General features: G+C 45.1%; 1 protein-coding gene across 3 annotated transcripts; it reads left to right on the top strand.

The window, feature by feature from the left end:
* The first annotated feature begins 1,160 nt into the window (after positions 1-1,160).
* On the top strand, positions 1,161-18,963 carry LOC140104428 (metabotropic glutamate receptor 2-like). Of its 3 annotated transcripts, none has more exons than XM_072127962.1 (6): positions 1,161-1,869; positions 3,486-4,083; positions 4,495-4,701; positions 8,770-9,830; positions 10,771-10,927; positions 18,218-18,963. In XM_072127962.1, exons 2-6 carry the CDS (start codon positions 3,573-3,575, stop codon positions 18,247-18,249), a joined length of 1,968 nt encoding a protein of 655 aa, XP_071984063.1. In that variant the 5' UTR covers positions 1,161-1,869; positions 3,486-3,572; the 3' UTR covers positions 18,250-18,963. The 3 variants fall into 3 exon arrangements, 2 of the variants coding, with proteins under 2 accessions (XP_071984063.1, XP_071984062.1); XM_072127961.1 differs by lacking the exon at positions 1,161-1,869 and adding an exon at positions 2,361-2,485; XR_011850319.1 differs by lacking the exons at positions 1,161-1,869; positions 3,486-4,083; positions 4,495-4,701; positions 8,770-9,830; positions 10,771-10,927 and adding an exon at positions 16,241-16,330.
* The last annotated feature ends 3,453 nt before the right edge of the window (positions 18,964-22,416 follow it).

Consider the following 22,416-nt stretch of genomic DNA (forward strand, 5'->3'; position numbering starts at 1 on the left):
ACAACAGGAAGTGAATGACACGATGAAATCAAATCCTATAGCAGCTGTGATTGAAACCGCAGATGATTTCACATCACACATGGTAGGACGTCATCCATGATGGAAACAATGTGATGTATTTCTAAATCCAGTTCTCTTTCATTTTCAAGTAAAAGCAGCCGGGGGCATAAGGAGTGTGGTTGCAGGATGCGCGGCTGTGACTGGGCCCATAGGTAATGGTGGGCCCGCAGCTGCAGCTGCAGCTGTTTTCTGCCATGTGGACTCCCGGCACAACACTAAGCAAAGGGGACACGCTGACCGTTACTTTAGTACTCGATGAGGCCAGAACAGGCCCCTCAAGTACTAAACTTACTGGAGGCTTTCATATCATAGGAACCGGCACTTTTAGACACAGGTACAGCCAGGCTCAGGCAAGTGACCAGGCCGAAGGGTGCTAGCAGGGCCCACTCTGGTGGCAAAAAAAAATTTGGCCTCCATATCAATTATACCAGTGCCGCTTCGAGACATGCTGGAAATGTACTATTTTTTAGGCTTGAAAAGAACCTCTAATGAAGGATTGTTGTTAATCCTTCTTTTCATGACAGGTCAAAATTATAAAAAATCTTATCATCCTGGAGTCACACTTACAAAATACCCCAGGTCTGGCTTACATGCAAATTCTACTTAAGAACCTAAAGAACTTAAGAACCTACAGAACCTATCGTTTATGTAACTCTGGGACTGTCTCTATTATACTGCATTATACATGTATATATATATATACACTGTAGTATCATTTTATGAAATATTAAGGGGTTCATTTATTATGGGGGATCACTATAATAATTCATAATAATGTACGCAGATTGCAACAATAGTTTTTTATGTAATTTCTTTTATATTATAGCAGAACCATGATGATGGGTCACTTTTCATTCATGCGAGTCTATTGTAAATCGTGGGGGCCACATTAGAATAATAGCCAGGGCTGGCATAAGGAAATATGCGAGCACATACCTGCTGTGGATCCTGGTTCCTGCACAGCTTGTCACCTTTCTCCCGATGGTCCCAGCTGAGTCAGATGTGTCATCAGTCACAGGACACAGGTGGCATCACAGAAGGTCATGTGACTGCAGATACTTCCAACCTTATCAGTGGTGTAACTACCACCGTAGCAGCCGTAGCGGTTGCTACGGGGCCCGTGAGCATCAGAGGCCCGGGCGGTGGCACAATCACAATGTCTGGAGACTGCGTTGTATTTCCGTACCTCGTCCGACCGCCACCCAGGCCCTGCTATACGGCACATTAAGGTCGATACCATGGCCCGTCCCCCTCTTTGTCAAGCCCTCCCCAGTGTCCCGTCCCCAGTGCACAGACCGCCTGGCCAGCACGTTGCTACCGCGGCTGGCATACTGGTCCCACAGCTTCCCGACCACCCTTCACACTTATCCCGCTGGTGCCCGGCCAGCATGATGCTCTCACGGCCACCCGGGAGGTACCTTGGTCCCGCAGCTGCCTGCCCGCCCGTCCTCAGTGCTGCTCCCGCGGCCGCCCGGTGGACATGCCGCTCCCGTGGCCGCCCGGCGGACATGCCGCTCCCGCGGCAGCCCGGCGGGCATGCTGCCCGGCGGACATACTGCTCCCGCGGACACCCAGCCGTTACCTCAGTCCCCATCAACGCTTCTCCCGTGGCCGCCTGGCAGGCTCCCTGGTCCCACGGCCGCCCGGCAGGCTCCCTGGTCCCGCGGCCGCCCGGCAGGCTCCCTGGTTCCGCGGCCGCCGGCCCTCCACACTGCTCCCACGGCCGCCCACCAAGTTGCTGCCGCCCGGCCAGCACACTTCCTAGGCTTGCAGGAAGCCTCCTAACCGACCCACCCCACTGCAAGATATGTAAGTCCCTATATATGTATGTATAGTTAATTAATGTATGCTATATGTGTGTATTTGCTTGCAGTATATGCTGTATGTATGTGTGTATTTGCTGTATGTGTGTATATGCTGTATTTACTGTATGTATGTGTGTATATGCTGTATATACTGTATGTATGTATATGCTGCATGTACTGTATGTGTGTGTATATGCTGCATGTACTGTATGTATGTGTGTATATGCTGTATATACTGTATGTATGTATATGCTGCATGTACTGTATGCATGTGTGTATATACTGCATGTATATGCAGTATGTGTGTAAACGCTGTATATACTGTATGTGTGATTATATGCTGTATGTATATGCATTTTGTGTGTATATACTGTATATAGATTCAGTATGTGTGCATATGGTGTCTATATACTGCATGTTTATGTATACACATTGGGTGTATACCGTATGTAAAAGAATATCAACGCTTCTCCCGTGGCCGCCTGGCAGGCTCCCTGGTCCCGCGGCCGCCGGCCCTCCACACTGCTCCCACGGCCGCCCACCAAGTTGCTGCCGCCCGGCCAGCACACTTCCTAGGCTTGCAGGATGCCTCCTAACCGACCCACCCCACTGCAAGATATGTAAGTCCCTATATATGTATGTATAGTTAATTAATGTATGCTATATGTGTGTATTTGCTTGCAGTATATGCTGTATGTATGTGTATATGCTGTATTTACTGTATGTATGTGTGTATATGCTGTATATACTGTATGTATGTATATGCTGCATGTACTGTATGTGTGTGTATATGCTGCATGTACTGTATGTGTGTGTATATGCTGTATTTACTGTATGTATGTGTGTATATGCTGTATATACTGTATGTATGTATATGCTGCATGTACTGTATGTATGTGTGTATATACTGCATGTATATGCAGTATGTGTGTAAACGCTGTATATACTGTATGTGTGATTATATGCTGTATGTATATGCATTTTGTGTGTATATACTGTATATAGATTCAGTATGTGTGCATATGGTGTCTATATACTGCATGTTTATGTATACGCATTGGGTGTATACCGTATGTAAAAGAATATGATGTATGTATGTATATAAACAGTATGCATGAAACTTTGATGCATATATACTGTATATATATACAGTGAGTTTGTATATACTGCATGTATTAGTGTATAGATGTATATATGAATACATAAATGTGTGCATATGAGTGTATATGTATGTATGTGTGGACGAGTATATATATTGTATAATGTTATGTAGTGTATTATTACAACGTGTATGTATGTATGAATATTTTTAAGGGGGGTCCCATGCAAAAATCTGCTATGGGGCCCTGCCTCTCCTAGTTACGCCACTGAACCTTATGAAAGGAAAAGATACAGAACGTGTTCATGAAGCAGCGTAACTACACGAGTCTTTTCCCCTTACACCCTCTCCACTTCTCTTGTGTTTTAAAACAATTTATAGAAAACACCTTTAAGGATTATAGATTTGTAATGAAATTAATGAGCTTTCTCTATAGCACTGGAGCATTGTGGGGATTATGTTGGTCATTGTTCTAGTATTTCCTGGTCTTCTCCTCACTTTCCTTCCTTATTTCTTTTCAGATTCTGTATTATCTCCGGGGCTCAGAAATCCCAGTGATCGACTGTTCTCACACCAAACGATTAACCAAACGTTCTTTCCTCCTGCACATGGTGCCCCCTGACCAATACCAGATCAGAGCTATTATAGATCTCCTCATCCATTATAACTGGACCTATGTCTCCATTGTGGCGTCTTCTGGACCCACTTTTATTTCAGTCATGAAGGAATTCAAGAAAGAAGCTCAACATCACAACATCTGTATCGCTACCACTGTAGTTATGTGCTACCGGGAAGACTACACACAGGACATCATGAACCTACAGAAACATTCTCGGGCGCGGGTGGTGGTTATGTTTGTGAACCTGAGTGACCTGGAACATTTCCTGGCTAATGCTAGTGCCTCCTTCACATGGGTGGTCAACACTACCTGGGGATCAGCAGAGAAGATAGTGGAGAAATATCACAAAGCTGTAGGACGGGTCATCGGTGTGGACACTCAGTCCTATCCCCTGCCGAGGATCAATGAACATTTCATGAGGTTTTATGACAAACTCCAGAAACAGAAGAAAAATGTCTCAGTGTTTTATAGACTAATGGGTAAAAAGAAAAAACGAGCAGGTAACCCAATTTACCGGTTCTAATAATTTTAGGGTCTATCCAAAGATCTATCACAATCTATTCTTTCCAGTAACTGTACATAGAGCCAGGAGATATACATTATGTGTGGAGGAAAGAGGATGTAGAACATCTATAAAAGGAAATGCTCAAGTCGTTGGGTTAGAGTAAGACTGAGCTCTTTTTATGTTTTTGGTAAAAGTTAAGGTAAATAGATATAAGACATGGATCAATTTATTATTCCGCATGTAACATTTCAGGCTGAGATTACATTTTCCACCTCCGATAGCAGAGATTGCGCTATAGAGCTGTAGCTTAGACTTGATGGACCAGTGTTGTTTTTTTCAACTCTGTAAAAACTAAGAAAAATTGTACAAATCCTTTTGTTCTCTGGTGAATTTTGTTTTCATTTAGTTCATCAAAAAGGGAGAATTATGAAACGTGAAGCCAAAGAAGAATTTCGCTCTTCTCCAAAGATCCAGTTTGTCGTGAACGCAGTGTACGCCATCGCTCACGCCCTGCAGAACATGTCCTCCTCCACCTGCCCCAATATGAGCGCGGACTGTGTGAGGGAGCACAATGACACCTTCATGATGTTTCTAAGAAAGACAAGATTTACCGGTGAGAATGGGGCGTCCAGAGGTTATTACACTGGGGGGCAGGGGGGAATCTGATGTCAGGTCTGGGATGTATCAGTGTAGGGGATAGGAAGGAGGCCTGGTGCTTGTAGCTAACATCATCTTGACTTATATGTAGAAAAACCCACAAAGAAGCAAGAAGGACGTCATTGTAATATAGAAATTTGTTTAGAGCATTAAATTCTGAAATTACTTTTCTGCAGTTGATAATATGCCGTATTTGCCAATTGATTTGTAATCCGGAGTGAATTCCGAATTCTTGAATTAATGGGCGGCACGGTGGCTGAGTGGGTAGCACATCTGCCTTGCAGCACTGGGGTCCTGGGTTCAAATCCCACCCAGGCCAACATCTGCAAAGAGTTTGTATGTTCTCTCCGTGTTTGCGTGGGTTTCCTCCGGGTACTCTGGTTTCCTCCCACACTTCAAAACATACTGTTAGGTTGTTTAGATTGTGAGCCCTATGGGGACAGGAACCAATTTGACAGCGCTGCGTAATCTGTGTGCGCTATATAAATAAAGAATTATTATTATTATTTATTATTATCCCATAGCTATAGGAATAGAAGAGTCTGAGTTCCCTAGGTACAGTAGTATGTCGTTGACAAAGAGCAGAATTTTGTCACTCTTGCCTTTACAGCCAAAACCTACTATTGTGTCGTTCGATCTAATTAGAGAAGCCAGGGGTTCTATAAAAATATCAAACAAAAAGGGTGAAAGGGGGCAGCCCTGACGAGTTCCCCTTTTAAGGTCAAATTTATCAGAAACTTATTCGTTAGCCAGGATCCTTGCCACTGGATCTTTATTTAGTAATTTAACCCATGATATATATTGGTCATCTAACCCCCTTTTTATGCATGACAGTCCAGAGGAAGGGCCACTTTACCCTGTCGAATGCCTTAGCTACATCCAATGACAGGATGGAGCGCCCCCCACCCCTGAACCCAACTGGATGTTCAAAAACAACCTGTCCAATTTATCATTGATCACTCTACCCGGAATAAACCCGGACTGATCCGGGTGAATAAGTTCCTGGATAACTCTCCATAGCCTTGTTGCTAATATTTTGGCAAAAATTTTAGCATCCGTATTTAGTAGGGATATTGGTCTATATGATTCCTTATCAGTTTTTTCTTTACTTTTTTTGGGAATAAGGACGATGAAAGCCTCCATCATGGATTCAGGTAATTTCCCCTGGGAGATACTTGAATTTAATACTTCCAATAATAACGGGAGTAGGGTATCACTGTATCTTCTATATACCTCGAATGGTAAGCCATCAATCCCTGGACTAGTGTTACCTGAAATAGATTTTACGATGAGAGTGATCTCCGCCAATGATAAAGGATGATTTAAAATGTCCTTTTCTAGGGTCGTAACTTGAGGTAGAGGTATTTTGGCTACGTATTCCTTCTGTTGGGTTTGTTCTATTTTTAACTCAGACGCGTATAATCTGGAAAAAAATTCCACAAGGACCTCGCTGATGGACTCCGTTGAGTTTACTAACTGTCCCTTCTCATTTCGCAACTGATGAATACGTTTACTTTCACCTTGATTTTGTACCAGTTCAGCAAGTGGCTTTCCTGGTCTTCCTGACTCAATATACTACCTTTGGCCTTGAAAAAACACCCTCTGCTGTACCTTTTCCCCTATATATTTATCATAATCCACTCTACTATTCCTAAGGGCCTCCATTTTGTTCTCTGAGGGGGAGTTGTTATATTCATCCTGTGCTTTCTCCATTTTTTTTTAATGTCTCTTCTTCTATACTGCCACCATGCCCTCATCTGCATTTTAAGAGCGTCCCAGACCACTCCGACGCCAGTGGACCCGCTGTTGTCGTTCCAGAAATTTTGGATCTCATCCCTCACCTCTTGATCATTTACCAAAAGTGTAAACCAGTGGGGGTTGATCTTGGGGGACCTATTTGCTTTTACAACTTTCAGTTCTAGAACCATCACAGCGTGGTCCAAACGGCTGGCCAGCTCGTACTTCATTTTTTTAATTTAAGGAAGGGCGATATCAGATGCTAGTATTAGATCAATTCTAGACATTGCCCTGAGAGATTTTGAGAAGCAAGAGAATGCTTTTTTGTCTCCATATTTAACATCCCTTAGGCACATTTCCGTACAAAATTTAGAAAGAGGGGAAGTGTTCGTGTCACAGGCTCTACTGTCACTGACCCTATCCACGGATGGATTCATGAGACAATTAAAATCCTCAAGAGATAGCATGCCGTATTTAAATGGAGGTTTGGTTGATATATGTAGATGCTATGGATCTTGCAGCAGGACTGAGCAGGACTGACCAGGACTGAAGGAAAAAAATGAACATTCAGACCTACGTCAAGTCTTTTCAGTGTAAACTGAGCCTTGGGTCTGTCACACAACAACCTTCAATGCTGGCGGAACTAGAATCAAGTGACATGAGGTATAGACAAATATCGGGTTACACTCGATACAAAAGAAAAACGAGTTAGGCGCCGGTCGTGTTCTGTTAGCAAACAATATAGTTTGTTGAATTCTTAATGGTTGTTCTGTTATGGAAGTCAAATGCAAACAAGTTTTCCAGGATGAGATAAGAAGAACATTGCATCCTAGACCCTTGCAAGGCAGCTCCCTGAACACCAAGCATGACTTTTAGGAAGCCTAATGACATGATGTGGGATTAAAGCCAAACCAGTTTATATATTCCAGAAGGAACAGATTCCCAGCTGTAGACAGCAATGTTTCCATGTCTTTGTATCTCGTCATTACAGTGTAGGGAACTGGTTTAGCTGAATAAGAGGCTCTGTCTACAGCTGGAAATCTGTTCCTTCTGTATTACATATCCTGGTTTGACTTTAATTCCACATCATGTCATTAGGCTTCCTAAAAGTCATGCTTGATGTTAAGGGCGCTGCCTTAAACGGTCCCAAACAGGTATGGTTTTCCTTGTCACAAAACTTATTTGCATATTTCCCACATTCCTCTATTGGAGCATCAATGCCTATAAGTCACTATACGCCTGCATGGAAGCCTTACTTGGCAAAGTCTCTTTATGGTAGTCATAAGAATTCTTATAGGCAAGTTTTGTTTTCCCAAAAGAGAATGAAATAATAAACTTGTTCTCTTATAAAAGTCTAATTTTTATGCACAAGTGACTGTTGCTGGAATGCATGACATAGCACAGAGTTGTGGGAACTGTGTTGGAATTCACCGCCATTTTTTGAAAGATTAAAGAAACCTGGACTGTATGTATCTCTCCAACTATGGAAGCCCATGAGGGTCAAAAAAGCTTCAACAGCAAGATAAACGTTTTCCCTGGCAAAGGGCAAGTGTCCTTTCTGCAGAAAAAGTCCAGTAAAGGACTTACAGTACAAGATATGTACAGTAACAAGATATTTTGGCGGAAATATGGGTCATTTCTCAACAGAAAAGGATGTGCCAGTGTTTGTGTGTTTTTAATTATTAGTAAATCTTTAGGTTTGTCTTCAGCTGTTATAAAATTACAATTGAAAGCCTGGGCCTTATTGTCTTTTTGGGTATTTTATTGAGATTCATTTAGTGTCAGTGATTTTGCTTTTAGAACTTAACACTTTTATCTACTTTTTAGCATAGCTGCTTGTTTTTGAAAGTGGTTTCTAAAGTTCAATTTTTCCTTAGCTTTACTTACTGTGAGATAAATTGCTGATCCATTTCTGGAAATGTGCAGAGCTTGACCATAAATATGACTCCTGCAGTTGGACTCACATACATTGGCGCCATTCTGGTTCCCATCACGGTTCCGGGTTAACTCTCTCCAATCAACTTTCCGGGTGAGTATTAGTAGAGTGAATCTACGCAAAATGTTAAATATATCAATGTAGGTTACACGCTGGTTACTGTAGATGCTTAATTGCTGTGTCTTTAACGAGCTCGGGCTTCTCCAGCCGTACATTGCCTCTATAACTAGACAGGACATTGTTGGGGCGATGATAGGAAGTAGATGAGACTTTACAGCGGATAATGTGATGTATTAGACTCTACAGTATCTATAATATCTTCTATAACTGCACATTGTGTCTCCTCCTCAGCTCCGGTCAGTCCTCCGGATGTACAATACACTGTGAGATTTGATGAGGACGGTTATGGACCCGCGAGATACAACATCTTCACCATCCAGGAGATCAATGGGCGCAAACAGTACCAGCAGATTGGATACTGGACAGAAAAGCTGACACTCAATACCAGTCACAGCATGTGGGAAAATGAAACAGTGCCTCAATCCCGGTGTAGTGAACCTTGTCAAGTACATCACAAGAGGGAAATTGTCCTGGGGAATCCTTGCTGTTGGGACTGCGAGGAGTGTGCCAAAAATGAGGTTGTAATAAATGAGAACACATGTAAAGCCTGTGACTCCGGACACTGGCCCGACAAAGACCACAATAACTGCTCCAAGCTTCCTGTAGATTACATCCGGTGGGGGGATGGACTGGCTATCGGATCGCTCTGCTTCTCCGGCCTGGGAATACTTTCCACCATCTTTGTGGGCGGAGTCCTGTTATGGAATAACAACACCCCAATAGTGAAAGCCTCGGGGCGAGAGTTCTGTTACATCCTGCTGAGTGGAGTCCTGCTCCTCTATTTTATGACTTTTACCTTCATTGCTCGTCCTTCTGTTGTCATCTGTGGTCTCCGACGCCTCGGACTTGCCACATCGTTCGCTATTTGTTATTCTGCCTTATTGACCAAGACCAATCGTATCACCCGCATCTTCAACAGCGCCCAGAAGGGGATTGCACCGCCGCGTTACATCAACCTGGTGTCCCAGCTGTCTATCTGCCTGGCCCTCATCACCTGCCAGATCCTGGGGCTGGTGATATGGCTGATTGTAGACCCGGCTGAGGTCATTGAGATCCCATCTCCCAATAACCAAATCTTAATTCTGAAGTGTAAATCAGGAGACATCAGGATACTGCTCTCCCTGGTGTACAATGTCCTCCTCATTCTCCTCTGCACAGTCTACGCCTTCAAGACCCGCAAGTATCCGGAAAACTTCAATGAAGCCAAATGTATTGGATTCACCATGTACACCACCTGCATCATCTGGTTGTCCTCCGTGCCCGTCTTCTACGTCACCTCTGATGACCCCGAGGTAAAATGAAAAAATAAACAACATTACTTGCAGCTAATATGGAAAGTTTTAGCTTGGAGTCCCACACAACTTCTCTTCGTATCCTTCTGTTCCTCTATTCCGCTTTAGTAAGCCAATTGAGTAGCACTAGATGTGAGTAGATTTTTACTGTCATGGTTTTAAAATAAAGGAGAACCAAGAACCAAGTTGTACATTCATCCTCTGTGGTCTCCATACTGTAGGGGGTTGTAGTGAGGACCCTCTATGATGAGTCTCTTCTATCTCCTGCAGGTTCAGGTCACCGCTCTCTGCGCCTCCATCAGTCTCTGCGGTCTCGTCATCCTCTGTGGTCTCCATACTGTAGGGGACAGTAGTGTAGACCCTCTATGATGACATTGGGGCACATTTACTTACCCGGCCCATTCGCGATCCAGCGGCGCGTTCTCTGCACAGGATTCGGGTCCGGCTGGGATTTAAGATGGTAGTTCCTCCGCCGTCCACCAGGTGGCGCTGCAGCGCCGAAAATAATCTTAACGCCCCGGAATGCACCATCCCATAGAAGGTGAAGGTGAGCGCTCCCCAAGCGACACATTTTCGGTTTTTAAATGCGGCGGTTTTTCCGAATACGTCGGGTTTTCGTTCGGCCACGCCCCCCCGATTTCTGTCGCGCGCATGCCGGCCCCGATGCGCCACAATCTGATCGCGTGCGCCAAAAACCCGGGGCAATTCATGTACAAGCGGCGCAAATCGGAAATATTCGGGTAACACGTCGGGAAAACGCGAATCGGGCCCTTAGTAAATGACCCCCATTGTGTCTCTTGTATCTCCGGCAGGTTCAGGTCACCGCTCTCTGCGCCTCCATCAGTCTCTGCGGTCTCGTCATCCTCTGTGGTCTCCATACTGTAGGGGGTTGTAGTGAGGACCCTTTATGATAACATTGTGTCTCTTGTATCTCCTGCAGGTTCAGGTCACCGCTCTCTGCACCTCCATCAGTCTCTGCGGTCTCGTTATACTCGGAGGTCTATTTGTACCCAAACTTTACATCATCTTCTGTCACCCGGAGCAGAATGTAAAGTGCAATTCTCTAAAAGGCGGCAGTCACAATGAGATGTCATGTGGTGAGTTTCATGGCGATGGGACTTACACAACAGCAGATAAAATACTCATTCAGCTCCATTTCATGGTTATTATTATTATTTATAGAGCGGCATTAATGCCATGGTGCTGTACAATCAGAAAGGGGTCACATACATTACAAAATAACAAGTACAAATACAAAACTACAGTGATGAGGAGACAAGCAGAAGGAGGCCCTGCCCATGAGGGCTCACAATCTATATGGGGGGATAGAGACATGAGGTGAGGGAGCAGAGCAGTTATCGTGTCTTGTAGATCCTTTCAGGTTATGTTTGGAAAGTGGAGGACAAAGAAGAGCGGATGGTAATAGAGTAAAGCTGAAGGTCCTGTGAGGAGCAGGGATTATGTGTGGGACGGTATTGAGGTCAGATATATATGGGGAGCAGGGTGTGGCCGGCTTTGTAAGTCATGGTTAGTATTTTATACTGAATTCGCTGTGCGATGTGTAACCAGCCGAGAGACTGGGAGAGAAGAAAAGCGAGGAGAATGGAGGAGACAGATGGATGAGCCGGGCAGCAGAGTTTAGGATTGGAGAGATGTTAGAGAGTTATCTGAGAGATAGATGACGAACAGAAGCGGTATGATGTGAGCGTGCCACTCACCACTACTCCTGGCTGCGAGACCAGCCAGCTACACGTAATTGGGAGTCGGAGTCCCGGCACGGGATCGGGCTGCCCCGCCGCCGACTGTGTGAAGAGGCGTTGTGGCGCTGGGTCTGGAGGACACGTACCTCAGCCTGTCCGGGCTGATGGAGAAGCCGAGTAATGGCAGAGAGCCGGGTTGGTCCCTGAGTCGGCGTTTTTGTAGGTGATGAAATCTAAAACTGATGATTGCGGTCGGTATGGTTTTATTGACGCAATACTGGAAGGTCTGAGATGTGTGTTGGCCTTTGTATACATTCCTCCACCTTATTCTCCAGATGTTATTAGACATCTACTTCTTTTCTTGGAGAACTGCCCGAACTGCCCAGTATTATCCTGTGGAGACTACAACTGTATAATGGATCCTGAGATAGATAGAATATCATGCAACCCCCTGTAGGAAAATAGAAGGAGAGACACCTCTGAAAAAGATCTGTGATGAGGTAGGGTTTCTAGATATATGGAGACAAAAATATCCAAAAACAATTGCATATTCATGTTTTAGTAAGTCACACAATGGGGCAGATTTACTTACCCGGCCCATTCGCGATCCAGCGGCGCGTTCTCTGCACTGGATTCGGGTTTGGCCGGGATTCATCAAAGCAGTTCCTCCGACATCCACCAGGTGGCGCTGCTGCGCTGAAGTCCGCTGGAATGCCTCGAAATACACCGGCCTATCCAGGATGAAGGTGAGTGAAATTTTCGCGACACAATTTTTTTTTTAAATGCGGTGGTTTTTCCGAATCCGTCGGGTTTTCGTTCGGCCACGCCCCCCGATTTCTGTCGCGCGCATGCCGGCGCCGATGCGCCACAATTCGATCGCGTGCGCCAAAAATCCGGGGCAATTCAGGTACAATCGGTGCAAAACGGAAATATTCGGGTAACACGTCGGGAAAACGCGAATCGGGCCCTTAGTAAATGACCCCCAATGTGTCTGTGTCTAGGATAGATCTTGCTTTAGGTAATGGTGTCTGTATGGAATACGTAGAAAAAATGACATATGAGCCTAACACTATATCGGATCATTATCTTATAGTACTGGATCTAAGTAATAAGCGAGTGAGTGGGGGAACTGTGTTACCTTTCAGAATTAATGCCCATTGGTTGACAATATTGGACATGGATCAAGTTTTGATGGAGGAGATAGAGGTATTTTGGGAAGAAAATAAGAGAAATATGGACATAGGGATTGTTTGGGATGCATTAAAATCCCATATTCGGGGGTTTCTATATAATAAGATACATTGGGCTAGGAAAACTAAGTTTATTCAGGAAGGAAAGCTAAAAGAGAATATTCAGAAATGCACGGAAAATTTCAGAGCTACACCAAACGTTGAGAATTTTGAGAAACTGAATATAGCTCATAAGAAACTGTCAGATGAATTAATGGAGAAGGTGGAACACATTGGGGGTCATTTACTAAGGGCCCGATTCGCGTTTTCCCGACGTGTTACCCGAATATTTCCGATTTGCGCCGATTGTACCTGAATTGCCCCGGGATTGTGGCGCACGCGATCGGATTGTGGCGCATCGGCGCCGGGATGCGCGCGACGGAAATCGGGGGGCGTGGCCGAACGAAAACCCGACGTATTCGGAAAAACCGCCGCATTTAAAAACCGAAAAAGTGTCGCTTTGGGAGCGCTTACCTTCACCTGGTCCGAGGTGGTGGATTCCGGCGCGATGAGATGACTTTCAGCGCAGCAGCGCCACCTGGTGGACGGCGGAGGAACTACCTTCTTAAATCCCGGCCGGACCCGAATCCAGAGCAGAGAATGCGCCGCTGGATCGCGAATGGGCCGGGTAAGTAAATTTGCCCCATTGGCTTCTTTGCAGGATATAGGAAATATTATGAAGGGGGCAAATCAGGTAGGATATTAGCTAAGGTGGTAGGAAATCAAGATAACAATCCCGGTATAAATGTAACCAGGACTAGGAAGGGATATCTGACAAATGATAAAAGCATAATTCAGAAGGAGTTCGTAGAATTTTTTTTCGGAGTTATACACTTCAAATACAACACAAGGAGTAGATAAGGTGAAAGAATACCTTGAGGGGATTGAGTTCCCTCAGTTAACCCTCGACCAAAAGGGACAACTGGATGAACAGATTACGGAGAAAGACTTAAAAGAAGCCCTCGGTACCATAGTGGGAGACACCACTCCCGGGTCGGATGGAATACCATTCGAGTTGTATCGTAGATGTGGGAAGGTGCTAATTCCGATTTTAGCTGAAGTATTGAGTATTCACTGGAGAAAGAGGGGCTACCGGCCTCGATGAAAGAGGCAATAATTACACTTATTCTTAAGAAAAATAAAGTTAATACAGAGATAGATTCATATCACCCAATATCTTTAATTAACACAGACATTAAAATATATTCTAAAGCCCTTTCTATAAGATTGAAATCAGTCGTGGCGGGGGGTTGATCCACCCGGACCAGTCTGGGTTTCTCCCAGGTAGATATATGTCTAATAATATTTGGAGGGTCTTCGCAGGTATACAGTTGGGCCGGGGGGAGACCCGCTCCATCCTGTCGATTGACGCAGCTAAGGCTTTCGACAGGGTGGAGTGGATCTTCCTCTCGGTAGCGTTGAGGGGATTCGAGTTTGGTATTCAGTTTGTGAAGTATATTCAGTTATTATATTCGGACCCAAAGGCCAAAATAAGAATAGGTCAAGAATTTAACATTTCAAGAGGTACGAGACACTGGATGTCCAGTCTCTCCGATTCTGCTTGTGTTGTTCTTGGAACCATTAGCAATTAAGTGTAGGAATGATACAGGTATTTTAGGGTGGAGTTGTAATGGGTCAGAGGATAAAATGTTATTGTATGCAGATGACATACTGTGTACAGCAGAACAAACAGAGAAATCTGTCCCGATTATTATGGATACAATAGCAGAATTCAGTAAATGCTCCGGATTAGAAGTAAATTGGAATAAATCTTGTCTTCTTCCATTGGAGGAATTCACTATTGAAAATAGGGGAAATCTGACAGTATTGACCAAAGGAGACGCCATAGAATACCTGGGTATTAAAGTTTCTGCTAATCCGAAGGAATACACTGAAAATAATTTAATGCCACTAATACAGAAGATCCGGAAAAAAATACATGTATGGATGAAATTGCCTCTGTCTCAGTCAGATACGTTAGCAGTGGTTAAAATGATCTTGCTACCCCAATTGTTATGTCATTACAGTTACAGCCATATGGATCAGTGGTAAATTTTTTAAAATTATAGAGAGACTTCTGAACGAGTTAATCTGGGGAAGGAAGAGGGTTAGACTCATATTGGAACACCTTTATATGCCAAAAGGAAAGGGAGGCTGGGCATTGCCAAATTTTTTTCTGTATTTTGTGGCTTCTATACTCCAATATTTGCTAGGAGGGAAGGATGATAGAAAAATCAAAGTTAGTGCACAAAGGGCAAATTTGGATTTTAATAATGTTTTTTTTTTTTGGAGTCTGGGGTTTTGAAGTTCACAGAACTAGCACGTATACCAATTTGTAGATGTTTTAGTAAAGTATGGGACTGGGTTAAGAAGCAATATGAGTTGAACTTTAGCATAATATATTCACCATTATGGAATAATTATTACTTAAAAGAGATGCAGCAATTTAAGGGTCGGAAATTCTGGGAAAGTAGGGGTATTGCACAAATCTTCGTGGATGGGAGATTAATGTCGTTCAATATGATTAAGGATTTGCACAATATAGAGGAGAAATATTATTTTCAATATATCCAGTTATACCATAGAGTTAAATTATAAGTAGAAGACAGTATTTAAAAGTAGATAGTAGTCACATTGTGGAATTTCTTGGGAAAATAAAGGGGGGGGGTGGAAAACACAATCTAAAATTTATAGATTTATCTCGACAAACTTATATGATTGTTTGTATCCTGGTAGTAAAAAAACGTGGGAAGAAAACATGGGGACTTTATCAGAAATACAATGGGCAAGTATATATCAGAATGCTGGGAGTTTGGCAATGTCGGAATCCGTTAAATTAATGCAGATTGAAATTATATATAGATTATAGTATACCCCCAAAAAACATCAATAGCTGTTTATTTTATTCAATTGTACTGAATAAAAACTAATTTGGAGAAAATCTTATTCATTTTAGCATCACCATCTTTTCATATGTATAACTTTTTTATTTTTTGTCTGACAAATCTGGTTAGGGGCTTATTTTTTGTGAGAACAGTTGTTCTTTTTAGTGGGCTTATTTTAGAGTGCATAAAATTTTTTAAATCACTTTTAGAGCATTTTTTAAAGGGTATTAATTAAAAATTATCTTTTTTCGGAACGTTTTTGCGTTTTTTTTTCTACGGCGTGTACCGTGCGGGTCCAGTAACGATTCTGTTTTATTATACAGATTGTTACGGACGCGGCAATACCAAATATGCGGGGGTAGTTTTGTGTTTTTATGTTTTTTATACTTTATTAAGTGTTTTTATGGGAAAGTGACATTTTAGGGGCTTATATTTTTATGTATTTATTTTTTATTTATTATAATGTGTAGTGTTCAGTGTTCAATGCTCTGATCGCTGGTTTAAGTTCAATACACTGCTCTACAATACTATTTTATTGTAGAGCAGTGTAAACTGTCTGAGCATGCTTGCGCATGCTCAGACAGTTTGCAGTCAGACCCGGAAGGGGTCAGTCTGCCATGGAGACCAGGCAGCTCCGGGGCACATGCCAGTCCTCGGAGCTGCCCAGAAGTGGATCGAATCCCCTGGTAAGCGGCACGGGGAATCCGATCATGCTTGACCGCGGCGTGTAAGGGGTTAACACCCCCGATTGGAGTCAGCTCCGGGCAGAGGGCACATTACTGAGGGGGGTAGAGGTAACATTACTGAGGGGGGTAGAGGTAACATTACTGAGGGGGGAAGAGGGCACATTACTGAGGGGGGAAGAGGGCACATTACTGATGGGGGAAGAGGGCACATTACTGAGGGGGGAAGAGGGCACATTACTGAGGGGGGCAGAGGGCACATTACTGGGGGGGAAGAGGGCACATTACTGAGGGGGGAAGAGGGCACATTACTGATGGGGGAAGAGGGCACATTACTGATGGGGGAAGAGGGCACATTACTGAGGGGGGCAGAGGGCACATTACTGGGGGGCAGAGGGAACATTAATGGGGGTCAGAGTGCACATTACTAGAGGGAAGAGTGCACATTACTGGGGGGCAGAGCGAACATTACTTGGGGGGCAGAGGGCACATTATATGGAGGCAGAGGGCACATGACTGGGGGCAGAGGGCACATGACTGGGGGCAGAGGACACATTACTTGGGGGGGCAGAGGAAACATTACTGGGGGGCAGAGGACACATTACTTGGGGGAGCAAAGGGCACATTACTGGGGGCAGAGTGGACATTACTGGGGTGCAAGGGCACATTACTGGGGGTAAGGCAGAGTGCACATTACTGGGGAGAGCAGAGGGTACATTACTGGGGGGCAGAGGGCACATTACTGGGGGGCAGAGTGCACATTACTGGGGGGCAGAGGGCACATTACTGGGGGGGACAGAGGGCACATTACTGGGGGGAAGGCAGAGTGCACATTACTGGGGGGGGCAGAGCGAATGTTACTGGGGGGGCAGAGGGAACATTACTGGGGGGGCAAAGGGCACATTACTGAGGAGAGCAAAGGGCACATTATTGGGGGCAGAGTGGACATTACTGGGGGGCAAAGGCACATTACTGGGGGCAGAGGGAACATTACTTGGGGGCAGAGGGCACATTAGTGGGGGAGCAAAGGGCACATTACTGGGGGCAGAGTGGACATTACTGGGGTGCAAGGGCCCATTACTGGGGTGCAGAGGGCACATTACTGGGGGGCAGAGGGCACATTACTGGGGGCTGAGGACACATTACTGGGGAGGCAGAGGGCACATTACTGGGGGTAAGGCAGAGTGCACATTACTGGGGAGAGCAGAGGGCACATTACTGGGGGGGGCAGAGGGCACATTACTGGGGGGGGCAGAGGGCACATTACTGGGGGGGACAGAGGGCACATTACTGGGGGGGGCAGAGGGCACATTACTGGGGGGGGCAGAGGGCACATTACTGGGGGTAAGGCAGATCGCACATTACTGGGGGTAAGGCAGAGGGCACATTACTGGGGGGGGGCAGAGTGCACATTACTGTGGGGCAGAGGACACATTACTGTGGGGCAGAGGACACATTACTGTGGGGAAGAGGGGACATTACTGGGGGGGAGCAGAGGGCCCATTACTGTGGGGAAGCAGGGGGCACATTACTGGGGGGGAAGAGTGCACATTACTGGGGGGGCAGAGGGCAAATTACTGAGGGAGCAGAGGGCACATTACTGGGGGGAGGCAGGGGGCACATTACTGGGGGGGCAGAGGGCACATTAGTGGGTGGGGGCAGAGGGCACATTAGTGGGGGGGGCAGAGGGCACATTAGTGGGGGGGGCAGAGGGCACATTACTGGGGGGGCAGAGGGCACATTAATGAGGAAATAGAAGAACATTTTTGATCTTACCAATTGGCTGCAATGAAACAAAGAGTAAAAACACATACCTTACCTCTGTGTAACCTCCATAGGCTGAGCTTATTTTTGCGGGACCAGGACTCATGGATGTTTTTGTTTTTGTAGGTGCAACTGGAGAAGTTTTATTATCTCACTGACAGAAGAAATGTCCTATCAATAGGTTATGAGGTGGAGACCAATCATTAGCAAGAAGCATCCGCCATATTATATCCTGCATCATCCTATAAGCGTGACCCCAATATCATCCCTGCATGACCTGAAGCCTGACCCCAGTCACATGACCCCGCAGTGACATCACTGGGTCATTATGACACATAGTAACCCATACATACTCTGGTATATGATGGGAGATGTATCTCGCTCCCCTGTATTAGGGCGAGGACTTATGTAGGATCCTAATAAATATGTAACTCCGCTCATGTCCGTGTCTTCTGCCGCGTTGTGTCCGTTGTGTTCTTCATCTTCCAGTTATTTTCAATCAACAGATCACGTCCCTGTCCATCCCCAGAACCGAATCCACCAGTATACGGGGAGGATGGGTCGTGAATGGGGATGTTACCTTATAATAATTATCTCTATTTCTATATCACCATCATATTCTGTAGCTTTACACATCATAGAGGACATATACAAATATGGGACAAGCAAAAAAATGGGGTAAGGTATTTACACTAAGAAAGGTAAACACATCTAGTAAATCTTTATTAAGGAAACAGGCACAGATTAAAAACAATTAAAAAAAACTCTATCTGGGTGTACAATCACAGAACTCCCCAAGCACTAGCGGTGTGTTAATTCCAAGTGAGGGTAATGTATTGAGTTGGGCAAGCAATATAAACGTAGCCCAGTATAATTGGAGTGTAAGAAAAATAGAGAGAGCTGCAGCCCAACGTATTAGGTATAAATACAGTGAAAAAGATTACATTACCGTATGTGCAAGACCTGGGGAGAGTGGATGGACTCACGCGTATCGCTCGCGAGACGGGGATACGCGTGGGGCCATCCACTCTCCCCAGGTCTTGCACATACGGTAATGTAATCTTTTTCATTGTATTTATACCTAATACGTTGGTGAAAGAAGGTGAAAGAAGAAAGGCACATAATATACATCATCTACTTGTACAGGAATAATAAATATCGATCATACAAATAATAATTACAAATAGCAACAGATAGACACCTGTTTTTCAGTTAATACAATAAAGTGCAGTGCAAAAATAGTAAAAATTCATCATGTTATCCTATTTAGATATAGAAATAAAAAACTCATCATAGTTAAGTGTCCATGAATTATCTAAAATTCATCATATTGTGAAACTGTGTGTAAAGTGCTGAAAGACCAGATAAAAATGCTTCATCAAAGTGCCCTATAGTGCATTAGAGTATATGTAGTGCATGGGACATTGTATAGATATACCAAATAGCAGCGTACAGACTATATATACTGGAACCACATGTCTCTCCATAAGATTTCCCCGAAAAATGACAGTCATGTTTTTTGTAAATAATCTATACTGTAATAATGTATCCAATGTCTCATCAACAAATGAAAAGTGATGAATAAAGAATCTATGAACGGATGATGTTATTATGGTATTATATATAGGCCACATTATTCATGTAATATTACTGTACCTGACCACAGCTGCTCTATATACACCCACCGGCCACTTTATTAGGTGCACCATGCTAGTAACGGGTTGGACCCCCTTTTGCTTTCAGAACTGCCTCAATTCTTCGTGGCATAGATACAACAAGGTGCTGGAAGCATTTGCAACATCCCCCACCGGGGCCTTGCCTTTTCTCGGGGCCTGGAGTCAGCCGGGGCCCGCAGTACCTGAGTGGCTGGCGGTTGCGGCCTAGGCACGCTAATGTCACGGTGCTTGGTATGGGAACCGGAGGGCTGTCCTACAGCCTGGCAGGTCTCCAGCAGGGTGGTGTTGGCAAAAAATGATAAGGGAGAGTCTGCTATAGCGGTTCTCCCTGGGGCAACCCTTTGGTGTCTAGAGTATAAGTCTCTGTGTAGTGGACAGGGTGCCTGTGATGATGGCAGCCGTAGTAGCAGGGACCAGACGGAGGCAGAGGTTGAACAAAAACAACTTACAGTTCTTTATTGGAACCGACAGGAACTGCAGCAACGTGCCTTAACAAAATGGTGGAGTGCTGAGATGCAGTTGGAGGGAGCCACAGGATGGATCCTTAGCCTGGATGCAAGGGCAGGCTGGGAGATAGCTGTGTCCTAAAAGGCTGCTTCAGCTTGTCCTGGGTTGCTTCAGGTATCACCCTGGAAGGTAGGATGATACCCCTTTCCTCTCTCTGTCACTACTCTACTGTCTCACTGCTTGGTCTGACTGGCTAGTCTTTCTGACTGAATCCTGTCAGACTCACTTCTCTGACTGAACTAACTGTTGGAAATCTCCAACCGTCACTTTTTCTCAGCTCTTGGTCATGTGGTGGTTACTCCTCCAATTACATCCCAGCTTACAATACATTAGGATAACACATGTGATTGGATGACACATTTTACATCACATAAAGCAATTAACTCCTGCCTTACCAGGCAGGCTCTACCGCTGCAGTGCTTATCTGTGTGAGGTATAGTTGTTATGTAGTGACCTGCTATATGGTGGGACGTATTCGCAACCACTCCTCTGCCTTGCATCGGCGAGGGTGTTGCACATTCCTCAGAGATTTTGGTCCATATTGACATGATGGCATCACACAGTTGCCGCAGATTTGTCGGCTGCACATCCATGATGCGAATCTCCCGTTCCACCACATCCAAAAGATGCTCTATTGGATTGAGATCTGGTGACTGTGGAGGCCATTTGTGTCCAGTGACCTCATTGTCATGTTCAAGAAACCAGTCTGAGATGATTCCAGCTTTATGACATGGCGCATTATCCTGCTGAAAGTAGCCATCAGATGTTACAGGGTACATTGTGCTCATAAAGGGATGGACATGGGCAGCAACAACACCATGACACCACCACCACCAGCCTGACCGCTGATACAAGGCAGGATGGATCCATGACACCACCACCACCAGCCTGAGCCGCTGATACAAGGCAGGATGGATCCATGACACCACCACCACCAGCCTGAGCCGCTGATACAAGGCAGGATGGATCCATGACACCACCACCACCAGCCTGAGCCGCTGATACAAGGCAGGATGGATCCATGACACCACCACCACCAGCCTGAGCCGCTGATACAAGGCAGGATGGATCCATGACACCACCACCACCAGCCTGAGCCGCTGATACAAGGCAGGATGGATCCATGACACCACCACCACCAGCCTGAGCCGCTGATACAAGGCAGGATGGATCCATGACACCACCACCACCAGCCTGAGCCGCTGATACAAGGCAGGATGGATCCATGACACCACCACCACCAGCCTGAGCCGCTGATACAAGGCAGGATGGATCCATGACACCACCACCACCAGCCTGAGCCGCTGATACAAGGCAGGATGGATCCGCGCTTTCATGTTGCTTTACCAAATTCTGACCCTCCCATCCGAATGTCGCAGCAGAAATCGAGACTCATCAGACCAGGCAACGTTTTTCCAATCTTCTACTGTCCAATTTCGATGAGCTTTTGCAAATTGTAGCCTCAGTTTCCTGTTCTTAGCTGAAAGGAGTGGCACCCGGTGTGGTCTTCTGCTGCTGTAGCCCATCTGCCTCAAAGTTGGACGTACTGTGCGTTCAGAGATGCTCTTCTGCCTACCTTGGTTGTAACGGGTGGCGATTTGAGTCACTGCTGCCTTTCTATCAGCTCGAACCAGTCTGCACATTCTCCTCTGACCTCTGGCATCAACAAGGCATTTCCGCCCATAGAACTGCCGCTCACTGGATGTTTTTTCTTTTTCGGACCGTTCTCTGTAAACCCTAGAGATGGTTGTGCGTGAAAATCCCAGTAGATCAGCAGTTTCTGAAATACTCAGACCAGCCCTTCTGACACCAACAACCATGCCACGTTCACAGGCCACAAATCACCTTTCTTCCCCATACTGAGGCTCGGGAGAACTGCAGGAGATTGTCCTGACCATGTCTACATGCCTAAATGCACTGCCGCCATGTGATTGGCTGATTAGAAATTAAGTGTTAACGAGCAGTTGGACAGGTGTACCTAATAAAGTGGCCGGTGAGTGTACATCACACATTACCTATACCGCAGAGTAATTTCTTATCACACATGTTATTACCAAGATGGAGAAAAAATGGTTGCTCAGTGTTGAACATTAAATACTTCCAGCTTTATATCTACATAGCTGTAAACAAACACACACACAT

This window comes from Engystomops pustulosus, chromosome 10 (assembly GCF_040894005.1).
Source record: "Engystomops pustulosus chromosome 10, aEngPut4.maternal, whole genome shotgun sequence".
Lineage (NCBI taxonomy): Eukaryota > Metazoa > Chordata > Amphibia > Anura > Leptodactylidae > Engystomops > Engystomops pustulosus.